Below are 24,441 nucleotides of genomic sequence, written 5' to 3'. Positions count from 1 at the left end.
GGGTTTAAACATTTTTTTATTGGCTGTTCTTAAGTGTTTATTTCCATTTCTTAGCTCTTTATTATTCAATCTTGTTTCCCGTGTAACTGTAATGCAATGTAATGAAAAGTAATGACATTTTATTATACTAAACACGCAGTGGTTCCCAACCTTTTCAGGTCGAGACCCAAAAGACAGATTAGACATTTGTCCGAGACCCAAACTAGTGAAAATATTTTCACTACTACTTAAACATTTGTTTTCTAATTTCTTAGATTTGTCTTTGATGTCTTCCTGAAATTACTGATAAAAATCACTGAATTTAGTTTTTAATTCATGAATGTTTTCTTTTTCTTTTTTGGGAATATTTTTTAGGAATGTTTTGAAATAATTTAAACATAAAAATAAATAAAGGGGACCCATACAAATTGGTCCATGACCCACAAATGGGTCCCAACCCACTGTTTGGGAAACAGTGCTGCACAACACTATTTTTTTGCTAAATATGTATATTGCATATTCATATTCATATTATACTTGTGGGAACCAATACAATAAATTTATTTGATTTGGTTATATACAGGTGCATGTACACTCAATATGAACCAAATATGAACAGGTATGGATGGGTTGGCGCTGGGTGATGCAAGGTTGACCACCTCTTTCAAACTCCTCACCATCCTAAATACTTTGTCTCCATCTGCTGGCTGACTCTATCAAATGGTTTTCAATGTGAGCGGGCATTCTATTCCATGCCAGGCTCTCCTCAAATCACCCCATTACATTGGATTAAAACATTCAAATAAGGATTACAAAATCTTTTCTGATTTTTTTTTTAATTTTGTAAGACACTTTTAGAGACATTCCTGAAAAGGTCAAACGGATGGTTTTGGTTCGTAGCACATTTTATGCCCGACAAAGAAACACAAATTATTAAGACTACATCAACAGAAAATGTACAAATCATGAAAGCAAACAATATAAACAATATCAAGTATAATAAATATTACACAAACAAAAAAACTAAAAAGTAAACAAAGTTAAACTATTTGGTTTGGGCAACATTGGGGAGAAAGGTTATAGGAGTTGGAAATAAAAATCAATTTTCAGGAACAGCTGAATGTGAGTGTGAACACTTTCACTTTAGAGTGGCGGTCAATAATAACAGCCAACAATGTTTTTTCATTAGCCTGCTGACCATTCACATGGCGGCCATTGTGCAATTACATCATACTCGTCGTCATACACTGAACTATGATGCAGGAGGAAAACGGCTGCCAGGTGAACACGGTCAGTATGGAAAAAGACAAACAAAAAAACTCAGATTCACTTGTTACATATATTATGCAACCCAAACCACTGTTCAATCTCTTATTATCGTTACCATTGTAAAGAAACACAAAAACAAATGAATTGTCTTAACAAGGTGCTCCAAGACAAGGATTACTTAAGTGTAGATTTCTTTTCATTTTGTTTTTCTCCTCCTATGATTTGATACCTTTAGGCCCCCTGGGGGTGAGTACACACACTCACGCCATACTCAACTTTAGTGCATACATTTCCTTGAAACAACTTATAGTCACCCACATTCAGTTGATTCGTGAGTTAATCGTTTTTTCTTCTACTCAGCAATCAAAACCCATCATCTTCGTTAGTTCAGCATACCAAATGGCATTAGTCCAACCGAAGAACAACAGCTCCAAAACAAACAAAAAAAACTTGTTTTTCAGTGATCTCTATATTGGCTGAAATGCAGCCATTTTGTGAGGTGGTCTGTTAAAGACAATCAGAGCAACAGATAATATATTCTAGTTATTTAATGGTTGCCGGATCACAGGTCTTTCGGTGCACTTTATTTGAAATCTACTGGCTGCTCGGGTCTTCCATCTTTTTGGGCATGTTAGCATATTCACAGGAGATGGGAATCAGTTTGGTTCAGTCTGGAATTAAGGACCACTGTATCATTCACACAGACACACGTACCAGACATTCTTCAACTGACATTCACTCTCACACGCACACACACAAGCAGACATAAACAAATTCAAATTTGATTGTACACACTGTGTGCAAGTGTACAAAATGTACACAGTGTGTACACAAATTTAAACATGCGCTCAATTCGCTCCTTTAGTGATTCTTCCATTCAACGACAAATACAACGACTGTGCAATATTCATTTGTTTTCTTTTCTTGAAGCAAACCTGGTGCGGTGGAATCACTGTCCCAGGTGCTGCAGGTGAGTCCGATTTGGTGCGCTTCTCCTCAATTTGGGCATCTCTCTCCTGTGAGCTCTCCGGTCCAGAAAGGGAGGAGATGGTACGACTACGACCTTTGCATTAAGGCCCCACCTCTCCCTGTTCCCACTGCCTGCAGGGGTGACAGCTCCACTCCACCGACCCGGTATACTCCAGTCCACATTACAGTCCCAGCCACTTAATGCTTCTTCCATTACAAAGTGCAAGCAGTTAATGTCTCCCTGCCTCTCCCCTCCATGCGGAAAATTAACGGAAACTAATGCAAACAGCATGAATGGATTGTTATTGTTCAAAACGCAAAAGAAAAATACAGTTCAGACAGTGTCCAAGAAAAGCTATGTGAAGGGAGAAGGCAGACAGATAGAGTGCATTTAGAGTGTCACAAGGAACTCAGTTCATCCACGCAAGTCAAGTGTGGTTCCTTGTTATGGCCACTGGTTCATCTTCTACCAGAGTGGTTACACCTCTCTAGAAAGGAGAAAACACACGAAACTAAATCAATATACCGGTACATATACACTATACAGAGGCAATTCATTACGGGTTTAATTAAAGGCAAGTGAGCATAGAGTGGCTAATTGTGGCATTACTTACGAGGCAGTGAGTGTAGAGTTGAGGACCAGAGTGTTGCGTATCCTATAAAGCTGGGCTAGTGTCAGCTTCTTGTGCTGTTGTGCTGGAGACTTTTTGCATTGGGCCAATGTTCCTCCTGAGCCCACCAACTCGCACTTCCTCTCCACGGAGGCGGAGGGCGCCACCTCCCCGTCCCAGCCGCTGCACTGTGCCTCGTTGGCGTCGCAGGCGTCTGCCAGGGCCGCCCGGACCTGCCTGGCTTGTGCCCTCGTCAGAGTGGCACAGAGTTTGTCCGGGGTCACGGTCGAGTCGAGGGAGTCGAAGGACTGGCCAAGGAGGTCACTGGGAAGCAATTCTATTTCTATGCAGTTCTGGCCCAGTTCGGACAGGCTCTTGCTGTACGACAGCGACGACGTGGCGTTCTCCCGTTCGCTGCACACGGGCCGGTCGTGGGCCGCCGTGGGGCTGTCGTCCGCCGCGCGGAGGCGGGAGGCGGGAGCGTCGCCGCGCAGGCGCTGCAGGAGGTTGTCCTCGGAGCGGGACATGGACAGCGTGGAGGGCATCTGGAGGCAGAGGAGCCGGGACTGAACGTGGGGCCGGCGGCGAGGCTTGGACGACTGGATGACCGACAGCTGCGACCCGAGGGACGAGTTGTCTCCCGCCTCCTCCTCCTCCTCCTCCTCTTCTTCCCCCTGCTCCGGCTCTTTTTCCTCTGCGTCGTCCTCCTCCTCCTCCTCCTCCTCTTCCCTCTCCTCCTGTTCAACAATGATGGCCTCCGGTTCGCCGCCCTCCTCCTCCTCGTCCTCCTCCGTGTCCTCCCCCTCACTCTGGCTGGGCTGTGCCTGCTGCAGCTCTCTCAGGAGGGACTCCGGGGAGAGGGTACCGTAGGCGCTGTCCATGGACAGAGAGCGGCTCTGGGGGTCCAGCTCCAAGCTCTCAGGCCCCGCGTCTGGATCCTGGACCACGGGCTCCACGGTCAGGGCGGTGTCCATGACCATGCCCGAGTCGGGGGCTTTGTCGACGGCAACCCCCCCCGGATCCGTGATTGGACCGGGAGAGTCTTGGTGTTCTGGCTCGTCGACGTCCATCACCGACAGGGTCTCAGTCGAACCATCGGATTGGCTGAAGGGAGAGAGAGAGAGAGCGAGAGAGTTAGCTTTACCAAAAGTTACATGCAAGTTGTCATCAAAGGGTGGTGGTGGTGGGTAGAGGGAATGCACAATGTCATGTACACTCACATTCATGGTGATAGTGCGAGTAGTTAAAGTGTTAGTTATTTGTTCCCTTCATGTCCTCTCTACTGACGTACCTAGTGTTCTGCTGCTCTTTGTGTATCAGACCTCTCTACTGACGTACCTAGTGTTCTGCTGCTCTTTGTGTGTCAGACCTCTCTACTGACGTACCTAGTGTTCTGCTGCTCTTTGTGTATCAGACCTCTCTACTGACGTACCTAGTGTTCTGCTGCTCTTTGTGTATCAGACCTCTCTACTGACGTACCTAGTGTTCTGCTGCTCTTTGTGTGTCAGACCTCTCTACTGACGTACCTAGTGTTCTGCTGCTCTTTGTGTATCAGACCTCTCTACTGACGTACCTAGTGTTCTGCTGCTCTTTGTGTATCAGACCTCTCTACTGACGTACCTAGTGTTCTGCTGCTCTTTGTGTATCAGACCTCTCTACTGACGTACCTAGTGTTCTGCTGCTCTTTGTGTATCAGACCTCTCTACTGACGTACCTAGTGTTCTGCTGCTCTTTGTGTGTCAGACCTCTCTACTGACGTACCTAGTGTTCTGCTGCTCTTTGTGTATCAGACCTCTCTACTGACGTACCTAGTGTTCTGCTGCTCTTTGTGTATCAGACCTCTCTACTGACGTACCTAGTGTTCTGCTGCTCTTTGTGTATCAGACCTCTCTACTGACGTACCTAGTGTTCTGCTGCTCTTTGTGTATCAGACTACTGACGTACCTAGTGTTCTGCTGCTCTTTGTGTATCAGACCTCTCTACTGACGTACCTAGTGTTCTGCTGCTCTTTGTGTATCAGACCTCTCTACTGACGTACCTAGTGTTCTGCTGCTCTTTGTGTATCAGACTACTGACATACCTAGTGTTCTGCTGCTCTTTGTGTATCAGACCTCTCTACTGACGTACCTAGTGTTCTGCTGCTCTTTGTGTATCAGACCTCTCTACTGACGTACCTAGTGTTCTGCTGCTCTTTGTGTATCAGACCTCTCTACTGACGTACCTAGTGTTCTGCTGCTCTTTGTGTATCAGACTACTGACGTACCTAGTGTTCTGCTGCTCTTTGTGTATCAGACTACTGACGTACCTAGTGTTCTGCTGCTCTTTGTGTATCAGACCTCTCTACTGACGTACCTAGTGTTCTGCTGCTCTTTGTGTATCAGACTACTGACGTACCTAGTGTTCTGCTGCTCTTTGTGTATCAGACTACTGACGTACCTAGTGTTCTGCTGCTCTTTGTGTATCAGACTACTGACGTACCTAGTGTTCTGCTGCTCTTTGTGTATCAGACCTCTCTACTGACGTACCTAGTGTTCTGCTGCTCTTTGTGTATCAGTCTACTGACGTACCTAGTGTTCTGCTGCTCTTTGTGTATCAGACCTCTCTACTGACGTACCTAGTGTTCTGCTGCTCTTTGTGTATCAGACCTCTCTACTGACGTACCTAGTGTTCTGCTGCTCTTTGTGTATCAGACCTCTCTACTGACGTACCTAGTGTTCTGCTGCTCTTTGTGTATCAGACTACTGACGTACCTAGTGTTCTGCTGCTCTTTGTGTATCAGACTACTGACGTACCTAGTGTTCTGCTGCTCTTTGTGTATCAGACCTCTCTACTGACGTACCTAGTGTTCTGCTGCTCTTTGTGTATCAGACCTCTCTACTGACGTACCTAGTGTTCTGCTGCTCTTTGTGTATCAGACCTCTCTACTGACGTACCTAGTGTTCGGCTGCTCTTTGTGTATCAGACCTCTCTACTGACGTACCTAGTGTTCTGCTGCTCTTTGTGTATCAGACCTCTCTACTGACGTACCTAGTGTTCTGCTGCTCTTTGTGTATCAGACCTCTCTACTGACGTACCTAGTATTCTGCTGCTCTTTGTGTATCAGACCTCTCTACTGACGTACCTAGTGTTCTGCTGCTCTTTGTGTATCAGACCTCTCTACTGACATACCTAGTGTTCTGCTGCTCTTTGTGTATCAGACCTCTCTACTGACGTACCTAGTGTTCTGCTGCTCTTTGTGTATCAGACCTCTCTACTGACGTACCTAGTGTTCTGCTGCTCTTTGTGTATCAGACCTCTCTACTGACGTACCTAGTGTTCTGCTGCTCTTTGTGTATCAGACGTGGGGAGCTGGTCGTGGAGGTGCTGCTCTCGTCCTCCTCCATCTCCTCCTCCCCGCCCACGACACGTGTCTTCAGACTGCTCTGTTGCCGGAGACGCTCCTCGGTTTGAAAGCTCCTCCGAAGCCTCTCTAGCTGGTTCTGAAACACATTTAAAAATGATATACAGTATGGTCAGCATCCAGAACAGTGGCCGTCCGTCGTCTGACTATTCTGCAACCAGTCAGCGCTGTGGAGCAGTGCTTTACAAACACTGAACTGATTTACTGAAAATGTATTCATATGGGTGTCCCATATATATCTATTTTTTTTAAATCTTTTAGAATGTTTAGCAAATAGGAGATCTACAAGTTCACAACGCGTCGTGGTGTGACGCGATTTGAACTTGTAGAATGTAGATGGTCTTTTTGGTCTGTGTGAAATGTGATATAAAATAACTTGAAAGTACTGTATCAATATGTTTGTTCTGAACCCCTTGGGGGGAACCGGACCACACTTTGAGGGGAGATGGTAAATATGAACTGGTTCTCCTACCTGGACATTGCAGATGGCATCTATCCAACCTCGCCCCTGGGTGGCGCTGTTGGCTTGGAGAGTGTACGCTGCCACTGCACTGTTGAACTCATTGAGGTAGATAATGGTGAATGAGCCTATTGGGGGGGGGGAGCCAGGAGAGAAAAACTTAAATCAACTTTTCAAGGAGATGAATATAAAATACAGGTCAACTGTAATCGATCATTCCACTCCCTATATTTAACCCATTCTGACCTGAGATCAGATTCTGAAGATCCTGACAGTTTCCTGAAAAAGCTATGTTTCTATGTCAGTCGTTCTTTGATTTTTCAAAAATAGCAGACCTACATGAGCTTGTAGATCTGCTATTTTTCAATAGCTAAAAGCATAACATAATGCTAACACCAAAAGGGGTTTCCGCCCCAAAATGGGTTAAAGTAAAGTCATCAAATGCAGTTACTGCGCTGGAGTAATCCAATAAATTCTCCAATGCAAAATCCTTCGGTTTTTTTGGAACCTTATTTCTAATCGATGTACATTACTATGTTGTTTACTGCCTCTTATTTTTTTATTCTTGAAGCATTGATGCATCTCTATACCCCCTATCAGTATCTGCCTGGTGTCACAATGTTTTCCTGTTATTAGACTTGTTCTTTGTTCATTTCTTCTCTATTCTCCTATTGTAACTCTTCCTGGAATAGAGGGTATGCGCGTGACATCATCACCGGAAGTTATGCAGGAATGCCTGAACTACTTTCTGGCCTTGACAGCCCATACATCCAAACAGAAAAGTCCTATCTGATTGCATTAAACAATGTTAAACTCACTTTGCCTATAGAGCGTCGCAGTCCCGCCCCCCCTCGAGAGACCCGGAAAAGAAATCGCCGTTCATTTTCCTCATAGGCATTTCTTAAAGTATTTATTTAAAGACGGTTACGCCGCGGACAAAGCCAACTCGGATCGTGACAAATCATGACAATGAACACAATATTTTGGGCCGATCAAATCATTAGAAAGAAGAAAATAAAGGCAGGAGACGACACTATTTGTTTTGTTTTTCTTCGTATAAATTATTTGATCGGCCCCAAAACATTGTGTTCATTGTCATGATTTGTCACGATCCGAGTTGGCTTTGTCCGCGGTCGTAACCGTCTTTAAATAAATACTTTAAGAAATGCCTATGAGGAAAATGCATTGGGATTTATTTCCTGGGCCACTCGTTGTTCTGAAAGGGCGAGGGACTGCGACGCTCTATTGCTTTGCCACTCGATTTGCCAACTCGATGTGCCATTCACTTTAACCCATTCTGACCGGGCACCCATTTTGGTGTTGGCATCATGTTATGCTTTAGCTATTTAAAAATAGCAGATCTACAAGCTCATATCGCGCCACCGAGTGGCGCGATACGAGCTTGTAGGTCTGCTATTTTTGAAAAATCGAAGAGCGACTGACATTTTTAGAATCTGATCTCAGGTCAGAATGGGTTCATCAGACCAGTGTGTGTCCAGTGGAAACCTCGTATGAATCTGATCTCAGGTCAGAATGGGTTAAGCATGCGCATACCCTCTATTGCAATGTGTAGAGCTTGCAACAAAAAACACATGTTACCCACTCTTTAACGCCTGCAGACAATACATACAGGACAGTAAAGTTGATCGATTCTGAAGCAGATGTAAAGCTTATGCGTGGACCCCCAGGAAGAATACTGTATCTGCTGAAATGCATCCTCCTGTGAGTTCACATACTGTCTCTCACCAGGGTCTTTCAGCTCCTTGCAGATGACATTGTGAATGAGGAGAGGTTGGCGGATGACCTTGACCTTCTCCACTCTCTTCACAGGCTTGGTGATGAGAAGCAAGTCGGTGAATAGGAAACAATAGACATCCATCTGAATGGGAAACACACTCATATTAAATATGCATTTATATACCATTCTATTTCAATTTCACGTGAAGCAACTATAAAACATACCGGATATACTCTGTGTACGGATAAGAATGAAAAAGACGGCCAGTCTTAGTCTTACCCTGCTGTCTTTGCCTTCTTTCATTCTCAGTGCTCCCTCCAGGTGGAGCTGTCGAGTCTCCTCTGGGGACGTCTCCCTCATGGGGGCCGTCAGGTCAAAGTGGCTGTACTCTTTAAGGATCTGAAAGACACCAAACACGACATTAATAAGGACCAAAATGTAGTCACATCTTCAAACTGACCAAAAAGTTTAAAGGGATTGTGACATTTAAAACACATTTTTGTAGATTTTTTGGCTTTTTTGGCTTTTCTTGACATCAATGTCACCAAAAAAAAACGAAGTTTGAACATTCAGTGTATTCTCTGCTTTCTGGACTTCTGTGAATAATTATGCAAAAATGTCTCATCTGGTTGGACGGCAGAGATATACGTAGATCTCCGCTAAAGCTCCGCCCCCTCCCCTCTGCTCCCTGCCTAGTGCCTACCCTCTCTTCTCCGCTTCCTCATTGTGATCGCGACTTTGTTTCTTTGTAATACTTACTAATAATGGCTTCTAGAGAAAAATCAATCTGCTCTGTTGTTGGCTGTGTCAATCAACACAAGTCCTTACACTGGATACCAACTGGCCTAGATGACTCTTTTATTTTTGACGATGACTTCCTACCAAGTTGTCAAAGTAGCGCATCTTGGGTTGACAGGAAAGGGGGAATTACCGACATCTACAGGCTAAAATAATGTGTTTTTCCATGGCTTTTCAGGATGAAGATTAGACATACACAAAAACGAGAAAAAAATAAATACTGGAGTGGAGTTGAGTGTTCAAACTTTTTAGACACGTTTGAAGGACCATGGCCAAGACTTTTAATGTTGTTAAAATTATGTTATAAATCATGTCATAATACCTTTAAGTTAATCAGGATATCAGTAAACTACACTCTCACCTTCTCCACTTCCTCACTGCTGCCCTCTACAGCCTCATAGGACTCTATGCGGGCAGAGATGGTGGCCAGCTTCTGTCGCTCCTGCCGCTGCTGCATCTGCGACTCCACGCTGTTGATGAAGCGCTCCACCGTGACCACCATGCTGGCGACGGCGTCGCGGGCCGACGGCTCGTCCGTCTTCTTGAGCACCCTCTTGATCAGCAGGGGGTATTTGGTGAGCCGCTGGTGCGGCTTTGCCAACATGTCAGCCAGCTTCAGACGGTTACACTCCTCCTTTGTCTCTCCCCACTGAACAATGACACACACACACACACACACACGATGAATCAAAAATATGTATGAATACAACATCAGTGCATTCTGAAGATGATCGTTGTTTGCCGACAGCACGATTGAGTGCCATTTAAAAAAATGCTGTGTGATGCGTGAGCTTGTAACCTTGTATTTGTTTTACGTTTTGAACATTAGAGATGGCGTTAACTAACCGTGACGTAGATTTTGAAGAGCTCGTTGTCCCTGAGAAGCATGCGCATGTATTCCATGCACGACTCCTCCTCCATGCAGTAACGGATGTAGGGCTTGAACCGGTCGCCAAACTGAACCAACGACACAGGAACAAACACGCCATGAGTCAGAGACATTATAATGACGTGCACGTCATTTTATTGCCACTTGGGTTGAGGATCACGATCGACCCGCACAAAACAATTGAATTAGAAGAAGCAAACAGCCCCTAGTGCCTTTCGTTCATTTCAAAGACTTGTTTACTGTATCAATTAAATACACAAATATGGTGAGTTGTAGTCAGTATGATAGTCTATATTAACCCATTCTGACCGGGCATCCATTTTGGTGTTGGCATCATGTTGTGCTTTACCTATTGAAAAATAGCAGATCTACAAGCTCATATCGCGCCACCGAGTGGCGCGATACGAGCTTGTAGGTCTGCTATTTTTGAAAAATCGAAGACACTTTTAGAATCTGATCTCAGGTCAGAATGGGTTAATAATGAAACTGTCAGGATGTAATAGACATTTTTAGAATCTGATCTCAGGTCAGAATGGGTTAATGTTCTTTGTCCATTCTCAGCATACAGATAATACAAAGGCTGTATGGTCTCTTTGTTGGGGTGCATACTTAGTTTAGACTAGTCATTGGTTAGACACGGGTTAAGGTTAGGTTTAGGTGTGCTAGGTTGTAGTTGTAGGACCAATGACTGGTCTACCGTCTAACCAATGACTAGTCTAAACCAAAAACTGTCTAAACCAAGTACTACACCCCTCTTTGTTCACCATATTCACACGGCAGCTATTTTCCCAACCCGCAAATATGGCGAGAGCAAAACAGCCACCGTGTTGAATATAGTCAATTCTTCCTTTTCCCCCTCCCATTCTGACCGGGCACCCATTTTGGTGTTAGCATCATGTTATGCTTTAGCTATTGAAAAATAGCAGATCTACAAGCTCATATCGCGCCACCGAGTGGCGCGATACGAGCTTGTAGGTCTGCTATTTTTTTTTAAATCGAAGAACGACTGACATTTCTAGAATCTGATCTCAGGTCAGAATGGGTTGATCAGACCAGTGTGTGTCCGGCGGAAACCTCATATGAATCTGATCTCAGGTCAGAATGGGGTTAAGACGCAAACTCACCGTCCTGAATCCGTGATGGAGGTCCGTGGGGTCCAGCAGAGCCCTGGCCTCCCGGGCCTTGTCCAGGGCAGGAAGCATGACCTGGTTCCACAGGGCCGTGTGGAGGAGAATGAGGTCCTGGATGTTACTGAACAGCTTGGTGGGCTCCACCTCGGTCAGCAGCCCGCTCTCCTGCAGGTTCAGCAGCCCGCACAGGAACAGCTGGGAAAGAGAGGACAAGAGCATGCTCTTAATTAAGCAATATTACACGAGAGGGTGCTGTTTAACGTGATTATTGCCACGACAGCGATGCGGTCAGGAACGAGACGAAGTCGAGTTCTTTAAAAAGAAAATGGGACTGATTAGGAGGATGTTTGAACATGTTTTCTACATTTTTTAAGTGGTGCAACCACTTCTACATCCAGCATGCAATGTCCGTGTAGCTGTGTACCTGTTTGTGATGTGTGTACCTGTGTGAGCACGAGTGGTGTGCGCATGCGTGAAATTGGAACGAGAGAAGTATGTGACATGGCTGCCACCTGCTGGACGCAAACGATAGAAGAAATTGGAACGATACAGAGAATAAATTGGAATGATACAAATTGGAACGATACAGAGAACCAATAGACGGGAGTTGCACCACTTGGTTCACACTGGTGTGATTTTTATATGCAACGACAGCTTAGCTATTTGATTAACCTACCTGTTGTATCTCGTTTGATAATGAATGAATGAATGAATGTGGTAGAAGACTCCTAAGACCCTCCTTTCCTCTCCTCCCGAAATGAAGTTGGATGTCGAACCACACTTTGTTTACCAAGCCCTGTCGTGTGTTTGTGTTCATAGCCTCCGTATTATCTTCAGGTCCTCTTCGGTAATTGCGGGTCTATGTTCAGTTTTGTCATGGCCTGTTCTCCTCAGAGACTTTATCATTCCGTTAAAGACATTGTTTGCCGTTGTGAATTTGTTCGTCCTTCATAATACACCATGCCTGGCTAAGAGGAGGGTCGTTGATGAAACGGTGAATGCCAGCTCTCAACCCAACGTAGCTAGTTTACCCTGGCCATTTCTAACCGAGCCATAAAACTCTCGGAGAATGCTGTCGAGATGCTCTTTTGTAATAGTTGCAAAATCCACGTCTTGTTTTTTGTTTGGCAAATAGTCCCGGAAACACTTCACAGTTCACAGCCCAAGTAGTTGACCTAGCTGTACTGACTTCATTCCTAGACTTCTCCAAGTTGTCAAGCTCTTTATTTGACAATGCAACATATCTCTCGTTTGGTTTCGCGTTCTCCTTCTCTTCCTCTTCTTCTTCCAACCATTCATCGCAAGCAAGTCCACCCAATAAATCAAAATTAGCGCTGTAATCCATTTCTGAACGGGGTGCTGGATGTTTGAATTACCCTCTAGTTAGTAGGACTAGGCTAGTAAAGGCTACGAGTGACGCGGGCGCGCAGCTGTTGATATGGGTCTAATCAGGTGCGCGAGAGGTGCGGAGTGATTTATCCCAGAATGCACTCTGCCCAGGGCTAGGTGGTGAATGGTGTTGGTTTGATCCACGGCTAGAAGGCTGTTTCAACCAATCAGATTGCTTCCTCTTAACGACCTGTTGTAGAATATGAGATCTCTATTCCATGGTCATATTATAGGTCTAGTGATTCTCACTCTTTTTAAATTCTAGTGTAGAACTACCGGTTTGATATGCACAAGTAAGACGCGCAAACGCGGGAAGCGAACGCAGCTCGTGTGTGTGTGGTTGTGTGTGTGTGTGTGTGTGTGTGTGTGTGCTACAGCTGCGCCCTGTGTGTGTGTGTGTGTGTGTGTGCTACAGCTGCGCCCTCTGGTGGCGGGCGGGTGGTGTAACAGCGGGACAGACAGACACACAGACACACACACACACACACACACAGACATTCAGCCCTTGCTGTCATAGTAAGTGGCTCACTGCGTTCGCAATTAGGCCACAGAACTCCATTTGATACCATTGGATATCTGAGACCCCAATCTATGTTGTAAACAGTGTTCATGTACATTCTGAGAGTGTACAAATGGATTTGTGCACTCTCAGAATTACAGACCGGTTAATAATCAACTTTATTGTCCCAAAGGGACACGGTTAGGGTCAATTTGGATCCCTGGACCCGAACGTTTACAAAAACTAATCTAAGCGGTAAGCACTACAGCGTTTAGCCAACTACTGCTAATGAAATACTTTGCAACTGACAGAACTGTAATCAGACAGAGTTGATAAGAGATATTCCCCAGCAGAACAGACCCACAGAAGGTACAGATTGCAGAGTGATAACCCAGCTTATGAACAAAGTTCATCCTATTTGGCAACAATGGTTTCTTGTGTTGTGTCGTCCCGTGAAACGCGCCGCAGAAGACATTTTGCTGTGTAATAGTACAGCCATGTAATAGTACCATGGTCAAGCCATCTTACATAATAACCACACTGCAATCAGTGCATTATCTAAGGTATGTGGTGTGTGTGTGTGTGTGTGTGTGTGTGTGTGTGTGTGTGTGTGTGTGTGTGTGTGTGTATGGGACGGGGGGGTTTAGGACAGCACAGTGGTTCATCATGTCCAATAACTGTACTTACATCAGTGATGACTTTGAGTTTCTTGATGTAGGTAGCTTCTGTGTGCAGTAGCTCCCATATGGCCTCTTGCTGGTGGAACTGGCGTCTGGTTAAGACCTGCGTACACGCACAAACACAAACACCAACATATGTCAGCTTGTTTTGATGTACAGTATCATGAATTATCTTTAAACTCGCACATGCACACTCACACACGCACACACACACACACACACACACACACACACACACACACACACACACACACACACACACACACACACACACACACACACACACACACACACACACACACACACACACACACACACACACACACACACACACACACACACACACACACACACACACACACACACACACCATAATGTATGACTGAAATAAATGATTTTTTTTCATCATTTCGCAATGACCTAGAAGAGCGAGACGCCAAAAATACCAGCGTAATTGTGTCATATCACACACACAGACAGTGACGATTAACCGCGAAGATGCAATTACCCGGATAGTTAGCTGGAAGAACCAGGTCAAAGTCATTGTCATTACACCGTTACCCTGATGACTTAACACCGTTCACACGGAAGTCACGGAAACAAAGACTTACTATCTGGGCCATCAAGATAAAGGTCAAATCTAACACTGAGTGGGGATCTAAATGAAGCTCACAGTCGCACAATCCCTAGATCATTGGGCACACACACACACACACACACACACACACCAGAAACAGCTGGGAGTGGGCGTATAACATCCTTCCCCTGGCACCTTTTAATGTAACACTACACTACGCAATAGGTATAGCCTCAAGCATAAGGACTGCCCTAAACAAAGAAGAGTTTATCTATGAAAAGCGTGACTCGGTGTGCACGGTAACAGGAGCCGCCCCCCAAATAAGGAACTAGAGGACATTATCGTTTAGAGAGATCATAATGTGACACAGACTGAGAGTGGCATGAATGGCCATGGGAGAGTGTTTGAGTTGCGGGAGGGAGGGAGGGAGGGAGGGGTGTTTGCACAGCCATGAATGTCTAAAGTGACCCATTCTGACCGGGCACCCATTTTGGTGTCAGCATCATGTTATGCTTTAGCTATTTAAAAATAGCAGATCTACAAGCTCATATCGCGCCACCGAGTGGCGCGATACGAGCTTGTAGGTCTGCTATTTTTGAAAAATCGAAGAGCAACTGACATTTTTAGAATCTGATCTCAGGTCAGAATGGGTTCATCAGACCCAGTGTTTGTCCGGCGGAAACCTTGTATGAATCTGATCTCAGGTCAGAATGGGTTAACTCTGAACGCTTCATGTGTGCTCACACCTTTGTGTGTAAATACAGTGTGTGTGTGTGTGTGACTGTGACTGTGTGTGTGTGTACTCTACCTCCGGGTTGTCCAGCAGTGTCTGCCAGCTGTCTTCCAGGGCCAGGTTGGTCTCCTCCTCCTCCTCCTCCCAGGCGTCCTGGAGGAAGGAGAGCTGCCGTGGCACCTTGGGGAGGCCAAACAGCGTGTAGCTGTGCAGCTTGTTCTGGAGCTGCTCCACGCGGTCCACTTCCTGTCAAAGAGACAAAGGGACAGAGAGAGAGATGGGGGGCTTGAGCACCTTGAGCGGAAGGTTTTCTTACAACAGCAAAAAAAAAACGAACCGGGACAAACAGCTTAACCCATTTAGACCTGAGGCCGATTCAAAAAAAAAAAAGAAAAGGCTTCTAAAACGGTTTTCTGAAATACCTCGTGTTTCTGTGTCAGTGGTGCTCAATATTTCATGTCAACGACCCCTAGAATTATTATGTATTTGGCCTGCCGACCTCCATCTGGAAATATGTTGTTCCAGGAACCCCCCCAGAAGCAAAAGATTTGAGTTAAAAACTTTCACTCTGATGAAATGATTTGAGGCACATTTTCATGATTTTTCAAAAATACAAGCTATGAGTGCTATGAGTCTAACATTGGAAATGAACCAGGAACTATGCAAAATAGACACCTGGTTCAAGACAAACAAATTATCCCTAAATGCAAAGAAAAGCTCATATATGATGGTTATGCCTCATAATCATTCAATCACACGTACCCGTCCAAATATCCAGATTGATGACAAAATATTAGAAAGGGTCACTGTTACCAAATTTCCTAATTGATGAGAAACTCAGCTGGAAAAATCATATAGCCCTTATTTCTAACAAGATAAGTAAGAATATTGGAGTCATTCGCAGAATACGCCACCTTGTGTCTAGAAAAAGCCTTATTAATTTATATTATACAATGATTTATCCATATATTTCATACTGTAACATGGTTTGGGCTAGTAATTTCACAACTAATCTTAATTGTATTTTGTTATTACAAAAACGTTTTATCAAAATGATTACTTTTTCTAGCAAATTCACCAGTTCCACTCCTCTGTTTCAGTCTTTGAAAATTCTTCCCATTTTTGATATAAACAAACTTCAAATATGCAATTGCAATTTTTATTAACAAGCTTGGGCAACACGCCCTAGTCATGTTATTATTTGATATTTTATTATTAGAATATTTTTTATTTTTTCATTATTATTATTATTTACAATCCTTAGGTTTACCAATATTATTCATATCTTAATTTCTGTTATTTAAGCTCAACTGTAGCTTCTACATGGGAAGGCCACTCGATAAGCCCCTTTGGGTTTTTTTGGCACTTCCAGCACATCATGCATGTAACGAATCTTGTTTCCTATTTGAAATATTTGCTTTCTGTATTTTTTATTTTTTACCATATTGTTGTTATTATTTTACATGTGCAAATAAACTAAACTGAAAACTAAACTTGTAGATCTGCTATCTTTCAATAGCTAAAGCATAACATGACCACCAAAAGGGGGTTCTCGTTCAAAATGGGTTAAACGTATCGTTTTATTAGTCAAAACAATATCAACAGCACGAGTGTGAGGAGAAGCCAGAACTAATGTCATTCTACCTTCCGTGTGGAACGTTATTGTTACGTTCCAACTGTAAGGGGGAGGGGGGGGGGGAGACGACGACAAGCCTCTGTATTAGCATATAAATGATGTCCTCACAGGCGCCTCGATTCTTAAATAAACCAGTAGCTGCTATTCAGTCTGGCAAGCCTCATGTGGTTATGAAAATGAGCCCTGTGCATTGAGACCAACAATAGAGGAGGTGGCCACAGCCATACCGTGGAGAATGCATAGAGACACACGCTTTCTGTGCATTATATAAACATTTAATAAAAAGGGTCCCGTCTCTAAACAGAACTCATCTAAGATCTTGGTTTACAATTATGTCACCTTTATGTCAGTTTCTAACAATAGTTTTTAGAGGTAAACTGATCCCCGCGCGTTGCTTTTCCAAGAAACAACTTTATGAATACAGGCGTTGGGCCATGTTTTCCCCTTGCTTTGTGCAGGGGGCCAAGGGGGCCGGGTCTCAGAGGTTGGGACTCTGGCCTGGTCCTGAATGGGTTAGTAAGGGCTGTGTTTAGGCTGAATAGAGATGAGCTCATGCACCGACTGACAGGTGACTGACAGATACTGTCTTTCTCCGACATCTGCCACAGCGCAAGATGTGACCTAAGCAGGGAGAAGACGACAATGGGAGTGTGTGTGTGTGGGCGTGTGCCTGTCAATGTGTGTGTGTGCGCACACACGCGCAAGTGCGCACGAATGCGTTCGTGTGTCTGTACATGCATTTGTACGCACGTGTGGGCGAGCAAATAACATTGGTTTCCATGTGTAAGAACTTGCTAACTCATAAAATCCCATTAGACAATGGAAAGAATTAAGTGAACATAAAAAGGCCTTATTTCCGCACCTGCTCAGATCCAGAGCTGTTGCATTTGTTTGTTCAGAGAACAGGGAGGCTTTGAAGGGAAATGATCTCACTGGAAGCTCAGTGGATATGATCTTCTGACCTCTGACCTACCGTTTTAATTTGGGCTTTATACGTTATGACATATCCAAACGCCCGCCTTTTAACCCAAATTTGGACGGGAACCCCTTTTGGCGTTATGTTATTATGTTATGCTTTAGCTATTGGAAAAATAGCAGATCTACAAGCTCATAGCGCGCCACCGAGTGGCGCGCTACGAGCTTGTAGGTCTGCTATTTTTGAAAAATCGACTGACATAGAAACATGGCTTTTTCAGAAAACTGTCGGGATGTAGAAGACATTTTTTTAGAATCTGATCTCAGGTCAGAATGTTAAAAGGTTTCCGATTCGTGGAAACATGGGCTGTAATAAGCTCTGCGAGCGTCCGAGGTGTCCCTCCCTCACCTTCCCGAAAGCCCCGGCCGCGCCGGAGCTGAAGAAGCCGCTGAATCGGCTGGCCGCGCGGTTCTTCCAGCTGTCCGGTCCCCCCGTCGTCGGCGTCCCCCCCACGCTGGGCAGGGAACCCCCGATCTGTCCCAGGGTGTCTGCCGGGATGGACGGGATGTTCGGCTCCCCCAGGAACTCCGTCATGTTCTTCCTCCGTCGCGCCTGACCCTGAAAAGTTCAGAAGAGAGCAGACGAGGAGGTGAGAGCGATTTACATTGAAGCCGGGTGGGAACTTCAAGTCAGTGGGACGAAAAAGGGATTAAAGCAGAAAAAGAAAGAATGATAAAAGAGTTGGAGTGAGGGGATGATATCACCTGGGGTGGGAGTACTTTCCAGTGACACGGATGGAGAGAGACAGAGAAGGAAAGAGACGGACACACAAAGGCAGGATAAACAGGAAGTCAAAAGGGGGAATTCGGAGTGAGTGACATCAGCAGCACAGCCGTTAAGGGGATCCTAATGGCTGCAGACACAAACAGGAGAGAGGAAGGAATGCCACTTCCTCTGAGCGAAACATTCGTTACATCACAAGGAACGCGCGCGGGCGGGAGGGAGGGCGGAGGGGGTGGGTGGGTGGGTTGCAAGATTGTTCCAGAGGAACGGGGTGGTCGGTCAGGGTCTGGCCATTGTTCCACCTCCATTGTTACCCTGTCAGTGAGCATAGGCCCAGCCGTGCACGCTTTTTGCACATGCAATCTCAATCCAGCTTTTTTTTTTACGAGCGCCAGGGCAAAGCAAACAAACAAGGAGCTACCTCGGTATCTGAGGAAGCAGTTGTTTTTGCCATCGGAGTGTCAGTGCAGACTGAGGAATCTACTGGTGTCAACAACAGTTTGCCCCCCCGCCCAACGCCACCCCACTTTGTAACACGGTGACAGAGACCGATGACTGACTGATGGAGAGATGTTCAAATCTTTTTCAAGAAGAAAGTATTTTCCTTAATATCCAGTTTGACAGCACACACATGACGCAATAAAGAGTTAAGTACACAAATTAGCATACGAAATGTTGTTACCAAGCCCCTGGATTCTTTGATGGGAACACATCAACAAGCAGACTAAAGAAATAACAGAAGTGCGCAGAACTTTGTCTCAGTGAGGCCATTATGTCCCTACAACATGAATACTGTGTGCCGAGTGTATAGCATATAGCACGCACAACCCTGTGTACAAAATACAACATAAACATTGTACACGGTTCCAGTAAAATGTGTTCTACATTACACAGGCCCCCCATTTGGTCCCTTTTTTGGGAAGACTGTCTAAACCACTCAACGAGAGTAATGGCACACAAATGGTTTATGCTGGGTCAGACAAGAAGACAGGAATCCTGAGTGGAGGTTCTGAAACTTTTCAAACAACTCGACAGCCTTTAATCTCTCTTAAATATGCATAAGGGATTTTGTATATGGCTTTTAAAACAAAACTGAGAAATCAGCAGAGGGAAATAGAAAGCGTTGCAATTCTGACTTCCATATCTTGCGACAGGAAAAAAAACACTTTCAGGATCCCGGGACAGTCAGAGGGACTCCTGGACCCTTTGCGACTGACAAATACAGCGCAGACTTCTATTTCTATATTAGGCATTTTTGCTTTCAAATGTTTTAAACATTGCATGATAAAATAGACAATAATAATATAATACAAGGATGAAGATATTTTCGATACGATATATATAATATGTTTAGGAAGTTTGGTTTACATGTACCACTAAACAAGCTAACGCAAGTCTAGAAACTCCATAATTATGTCCATGTTTACCCTTTAAGATCTCTTCAACAAAACTATATTGGAAAACCGAATTCTCGAAGACAAACACAAGCTAAAGCAATGATACAGAATAGAGCCACAAGTTAACGGTACTCACCATTGAAGCCAGCGGCATGTCAAAACTAACAAAAACCATCCTAATCCTTCAATTGGATTCATGGATAGCAGCCCATACTGGTGCCAGCTGCTGTGCTCTCTCAACTTCTAGCCTCCCCGTTCGCCCCCTCTCCACCATACAATACACAAACACGCTATATTTGCATGTCCGGAGAGTCGACAGCTGTGAGAATTTGGGGCTATTGTCCATAAAGAAACTTCTATTGAACTTGAAAAATGTCCTGGTCCTGACACGCACCTCGTTTTTGACCGTCTGCCACAAACACACTCTAAGGCTGGTGTGTCCCGCCGTCTCTGACTACACCCCGGTCACAGAGAGCTGGGAGGTATCTCTTGCCCTGTGCCTTCACTGTCCAAACAGTGAGAGGTGAAATCTACTCACTGAGCGGTCCAGCCTTGCCGCATTTCACTCAGACACTGGCCTGATGTCATAGCAACCAGGAGGATCCTGTCCCATTGTGTTTGGCAGGAAAGAGAAGGCGGAGCCACATGGGGAAAGGGGGGGTAAAAAAAAAGAAAAACAGAAAACAGAAAAAAAGGTGTCTACTGTCTCCCCTTTAGTTAAGTGGCATTGGACACCCCATGTCCTTATACGGACTCCCCCACCAACAACACATGATACAGAATCCCATACCCCACCAGCCACGGCTGTCACAAACTCATTCCCACACAACATTGTTTCCATTTACTATAAACCACTTCAGTTCCGTCCAAATTGGACAACTGGGAATGGGAAATTTGCACAACCACGAATGGCAATTTTCTCCTACTACTCCAAGCGAAAGCAATACCTTTCACTCAGTGCCACATACTAATCTAGTAGTGTCATTTCAAGTCATATCCTACGCACAAAACATTTTCTATAACTGTCCAAACTTGCTGCCTTTCGCTATAAGTCAAAACAAAACCTTTCACTCAGTTTCATTTTTGTCACTTACTAATCTCAGAGGTATCATTTCAAGTCACATCAAGTCAAGTAGATTTCTAATTAATGCTTCCTCTATGCCTAGGGAGTTTCAGCAAAAAATGCATGTTATGACTTGAAATTGGATTTACATTTAAGTATATTTTTTTTGGTTATTGGTTATTGCTCTGCCATTACTGTATGAGCGTATGCAGTCTGCATTGAATCACTGTTTTTTTTTCTTCTTTTTTTACATTTCTTCACATGACATTACACATGTACACAATGAAAACACACAAACATATACAACCCCCCACCTCCCCCTCCCCCCCCCCCTAGGCTAAAAAAAACAAAAACAAAAACAAAAGCAGGTGAAAAAGAGAGTCTGAATCACTGTTTTACCCAGAAACGAAGCCTGTCTGACTGACCACAACAAGGAACAAACGGAACGATAATCACCTAGCGGGGAAATTCTCCTTGTTGACATGCGTGCTCTAAAACCTTTAGGTAGGCTAGTAGTGCTCACGCTCAGTAGATAAGATCAAGCATGCACCAGTGCACCGCCCATAAAATGTAAGAGTGTAGGAGACGCAGACATTTGCAAAAACACGCAACTGAATGTAATCTAGGGCGGCCATACTTCTGCAGGAAGCAATTCTTGCGCTTATCTGAAATATGAACAACTTCTGAAAAGTAAGCAGCAGACCTCAAGGGCACGGACCCTCGTCTCGCTAAGCAAACACTATAATCGTGTTCACAATGTTTCAGAGAGAGAGAGAGTCTCTCCCTTTGTAAGACGCTGTCTGTGGTAGTGGCTATAGGGTTGCAACTATCGATTATCTTCTGAGTGATAATTCTGTCGATATAACTTTTTCAATTCATCGAATAATTGAGAAGTGTGTTTTATTTCATTGATAATTTGATAGACATTTTGAAAGAAAAAAAATCATTTGTCCCACACATTTAAAAAAAAAATCGATTATTATTTCTGTATAACTAATTACATTGATTAGTTAGATTAAATGCTGCACCCCTAGCAGTGGCCTCAGAGACCCTGACCTATATTTTAACTGGAGCTGACGGGTCTGGGAACTCATTCTGGAATCTGGATCAGTGGGGCTAGAGGGGGGGGGGGGGGGCAGTCAGGTTAATGATATCAAGTCTTGTGTTCACAGCCTTATCTCATCACTGCCTTTTGTGGCATTAACCTTGGCATGGACGCACAGGGTGACAGACCCCCCCTAAAGGGGAAGGGATTGCGTTAAAACCAAGTAGTCACACACACACACACACACACACACACACACACACACACACACACACACACACAGAGAGCAGCATCGATGCCTTAAAACCCGTTGTTTATACTGGTCACCTGATAACAATTCCCCTTGATTTGATCAGGTGAGTTGATTAATGTTTCGCAAAGAGTGCCAACCTGGCTGCCAACACAACTTCCTGGAAAGTATGGGTCCACACACGCATACGGCATACATACACAGACAGGTGACAGATTAAAGGGAAAAAATAAAACAAAAAAGTACCTTAGTAAGGGGTTTTCATGAGTAACTGTACAAGCTTGTTATGATCCCATTATGACACATGTGTACCAACTAAATATCTTCATACTGTTGCTCCAGGACTTTTACAATTATTCATATAACGAAATAATAATTAAGTCGTCAGTTTTTTCAACTGCTCCCCCCCCCCCCCCCCCCCCCCCCCCACACACACACACACACCCACAAACATACATCATAATTCGTTGCTATCAGGAGGAAACCTCAAACCTCAAAATTTTTGAGGTTAAAAGAAATATTGAACCAATGAAAAGTAGTAAAAAGCACTTCGGGCAAAACCTTTTAACTCCATTGGACCCTCAACCTGTCTGCTAAAACAGCTAACTCCACCACCTCTCCCCCCTCTCATGCAAATAATTGATTATATAAAGTCACAACACCAACTTTGATGGGGCAGTATTGGTTTGTTTTCAAAATATAAGGTTTTTTTTCATTTCCTAAAAATAAAAATAAAATGTCATTGGAGTTAGTTGGTTTCTTCCTAACAACTTGCCCTCAGAGCAGCAATTCTTTTTAAAGACACTAGGTTGGCTTTTCCTTTCATTTGTCACACACACACACACACGCATGCGCGCACGCCAGTGTCCCCGGGAAATGTGAATAAATTGCAACCCTTGATGGTCAGCCTGCATACTGGCACGTTTCAAGGCCATTTCCATTCCACACTGGCCTTGCTCCAGTAATCAAGGCCTGTCTAAAAAACATTGCAACAGTTGTACAAATAGAGGCTTTCAGCCCTTGAGGGGAGAGGGGACTTAACAACAATGCTCTGGTCACTTAAGTTAATAGACCCCAAACATGTAAGCACTAGATGAGAAGATATACCAGCATGATGCTGCTATGTCCAATACAAGCTCAACCACCTCAACCCACGCAGACCCCCATGGAACTCAGACCGCCATGGAACATCTAAAAAATTTCCACTATTGAGGTGCATCATATACGAGAGTGCTGACGCCAGCCAAGAGAAGCGGTGCATCATGTTATGCTTTAGCTATTGAAAAAGAGCAGATCTACAAGCTCATAGCGCGCCACCGAGTGGTGCGCTACGAGCTTGTAGGTCTGCTATTTTTGAAAAAATCGAAGAACGACTGACATTTTTTAGAATCTGATCTCAGGTCAGAATGGGTTAATCAGACCAGTGTGTGTGTGTGTGTCCGGCGGAAACCTCGTATGAATCTGATCTCAGGTCAGAATGGGTCAAGTAAGTCATCTCACCTTGCAGCCACTGGACAGGGGTCTAGGGCAAGGAGGTGCCTCTGGAATCTCCGAGTCCTCGTCCAGCACGTCCCAGCTACGCCAGGAGGACAGGCGATTGAAACGCACCATTATTATAAATATATATTATATATATAAAAAAGATACAAAAGATACAATCCTCAGGGGCAGGAACACACGCGTTAAATCCAAACGTCAAGGAGATTCATTCCATTGTCTGGTGGTGAAGCCGTTCTTTTGCACAATAGAGGGAAGCGCAGACAGAGCCCAGTGAAGCGTGTGGCGTGCCCAGGTACAGATCCTTCCCCTGCTACACGTCAGGGCGCGTGTGTCAAAAGAGACTATATGCTCCTGCAGGTTGTACTCCGAGACAAGACAAGCGTCATAAAACAATTATGACACTGCGTGCAGGTATATCCAAACCTCTGTCAATCTTCACCTAAACTAAAGCACTGTGGGAGGTTCATCGTCTAGCAGGCACACACGCACACAGACAGACAGACAGACAGACGAGAGAGTCAAATAGGCCACATCACTCTCTGTCTCACACACACCTACTGCCATGGATACACACCTTGAAGGCTTTCTCAGAGACAATGCATGCTTCCTTTGCTCCGCCTACTCCCTGTGGGAAAGGAATATTACAGCCTCACTCTCTCCACCCTCTGACTACTTGACAAACACACAGACTGTAAAATGCCTCCTCAGGGTTCATTTAACTCAGGAGAGT

At 44.5% G+C, this 24,441-nt stretch overlaps 1 protein-coding gene across 2 annotated transcripts; it reads right to left on the bottom strand.

Annotated features, from left to right (window-relative positions):
• Positions 1 to 814: 814 nt before the first annotated feature.
• On the bottom strand, positions 815 to 23,825 carry plekhg5b (pleckstrin homology domain containing, family G (with RhoGef domain) member 5b). Of its 2 annotated transcripts, none has more exons than XM_083769998.1 (13): positions 23,712 to 23,825; positions 18,082 to 18,291; positions 15,197 to 15,367; positions 13,819 to 13,914; positions 11,238 to 11,438; positions 10,071 to 10,181; positions 9,586 to 9,873; positions 8,706 to 8,825; positions 8,435 to 8,567; positions 6,701 to 6,816; positions 6,138 to 6,307; positions 2,832 to 3,932; positions 815 to 2,705 (listed from the first exon to the last, which is right to left on the bottom strand). In XM_083769998.1, exons 1-13 carry the CDS (start codon positions 23,820 to 23,822, stop codon positions 2,696 to 2,698), a joined length of 2,838 nt encoding a protein of 945 aa, XP_083626124.1. In that variant the 5' UTR covers positions 23,823 to 23,825; the 3' UTR covers positions 815 to 2,695. The 2 variants fall into 2 exon arrangements, with proteins under 2 accessions (XP_083626124.1, XP_083626125.1); XM_083769999.1 differs by lacking the exon at positions 23,712 to 23,825 and adding an exon at positions 19,990 to 20,349.
• Positions 23,826 to 24,441: the final 616 nt, after the last annotated feature.

The sequence above is a fragment of the Protomyctophum parallelum genome, assembly GCF_964188405.1.
Source record: "Protomyctophum parallelum genome assembly, chromosome: 7".
Classification (NCBI taxonomy): domain Eukaryota; kingdom Metazoa; phylum Chordata; class Actinopteri; order Myctophiformes; family Myctophidae; genus Protomyctophum; species Protomyctophum parallelum.
This window is presented reverse-complemented; position numbering and strand designations above follow the sequence as displayed.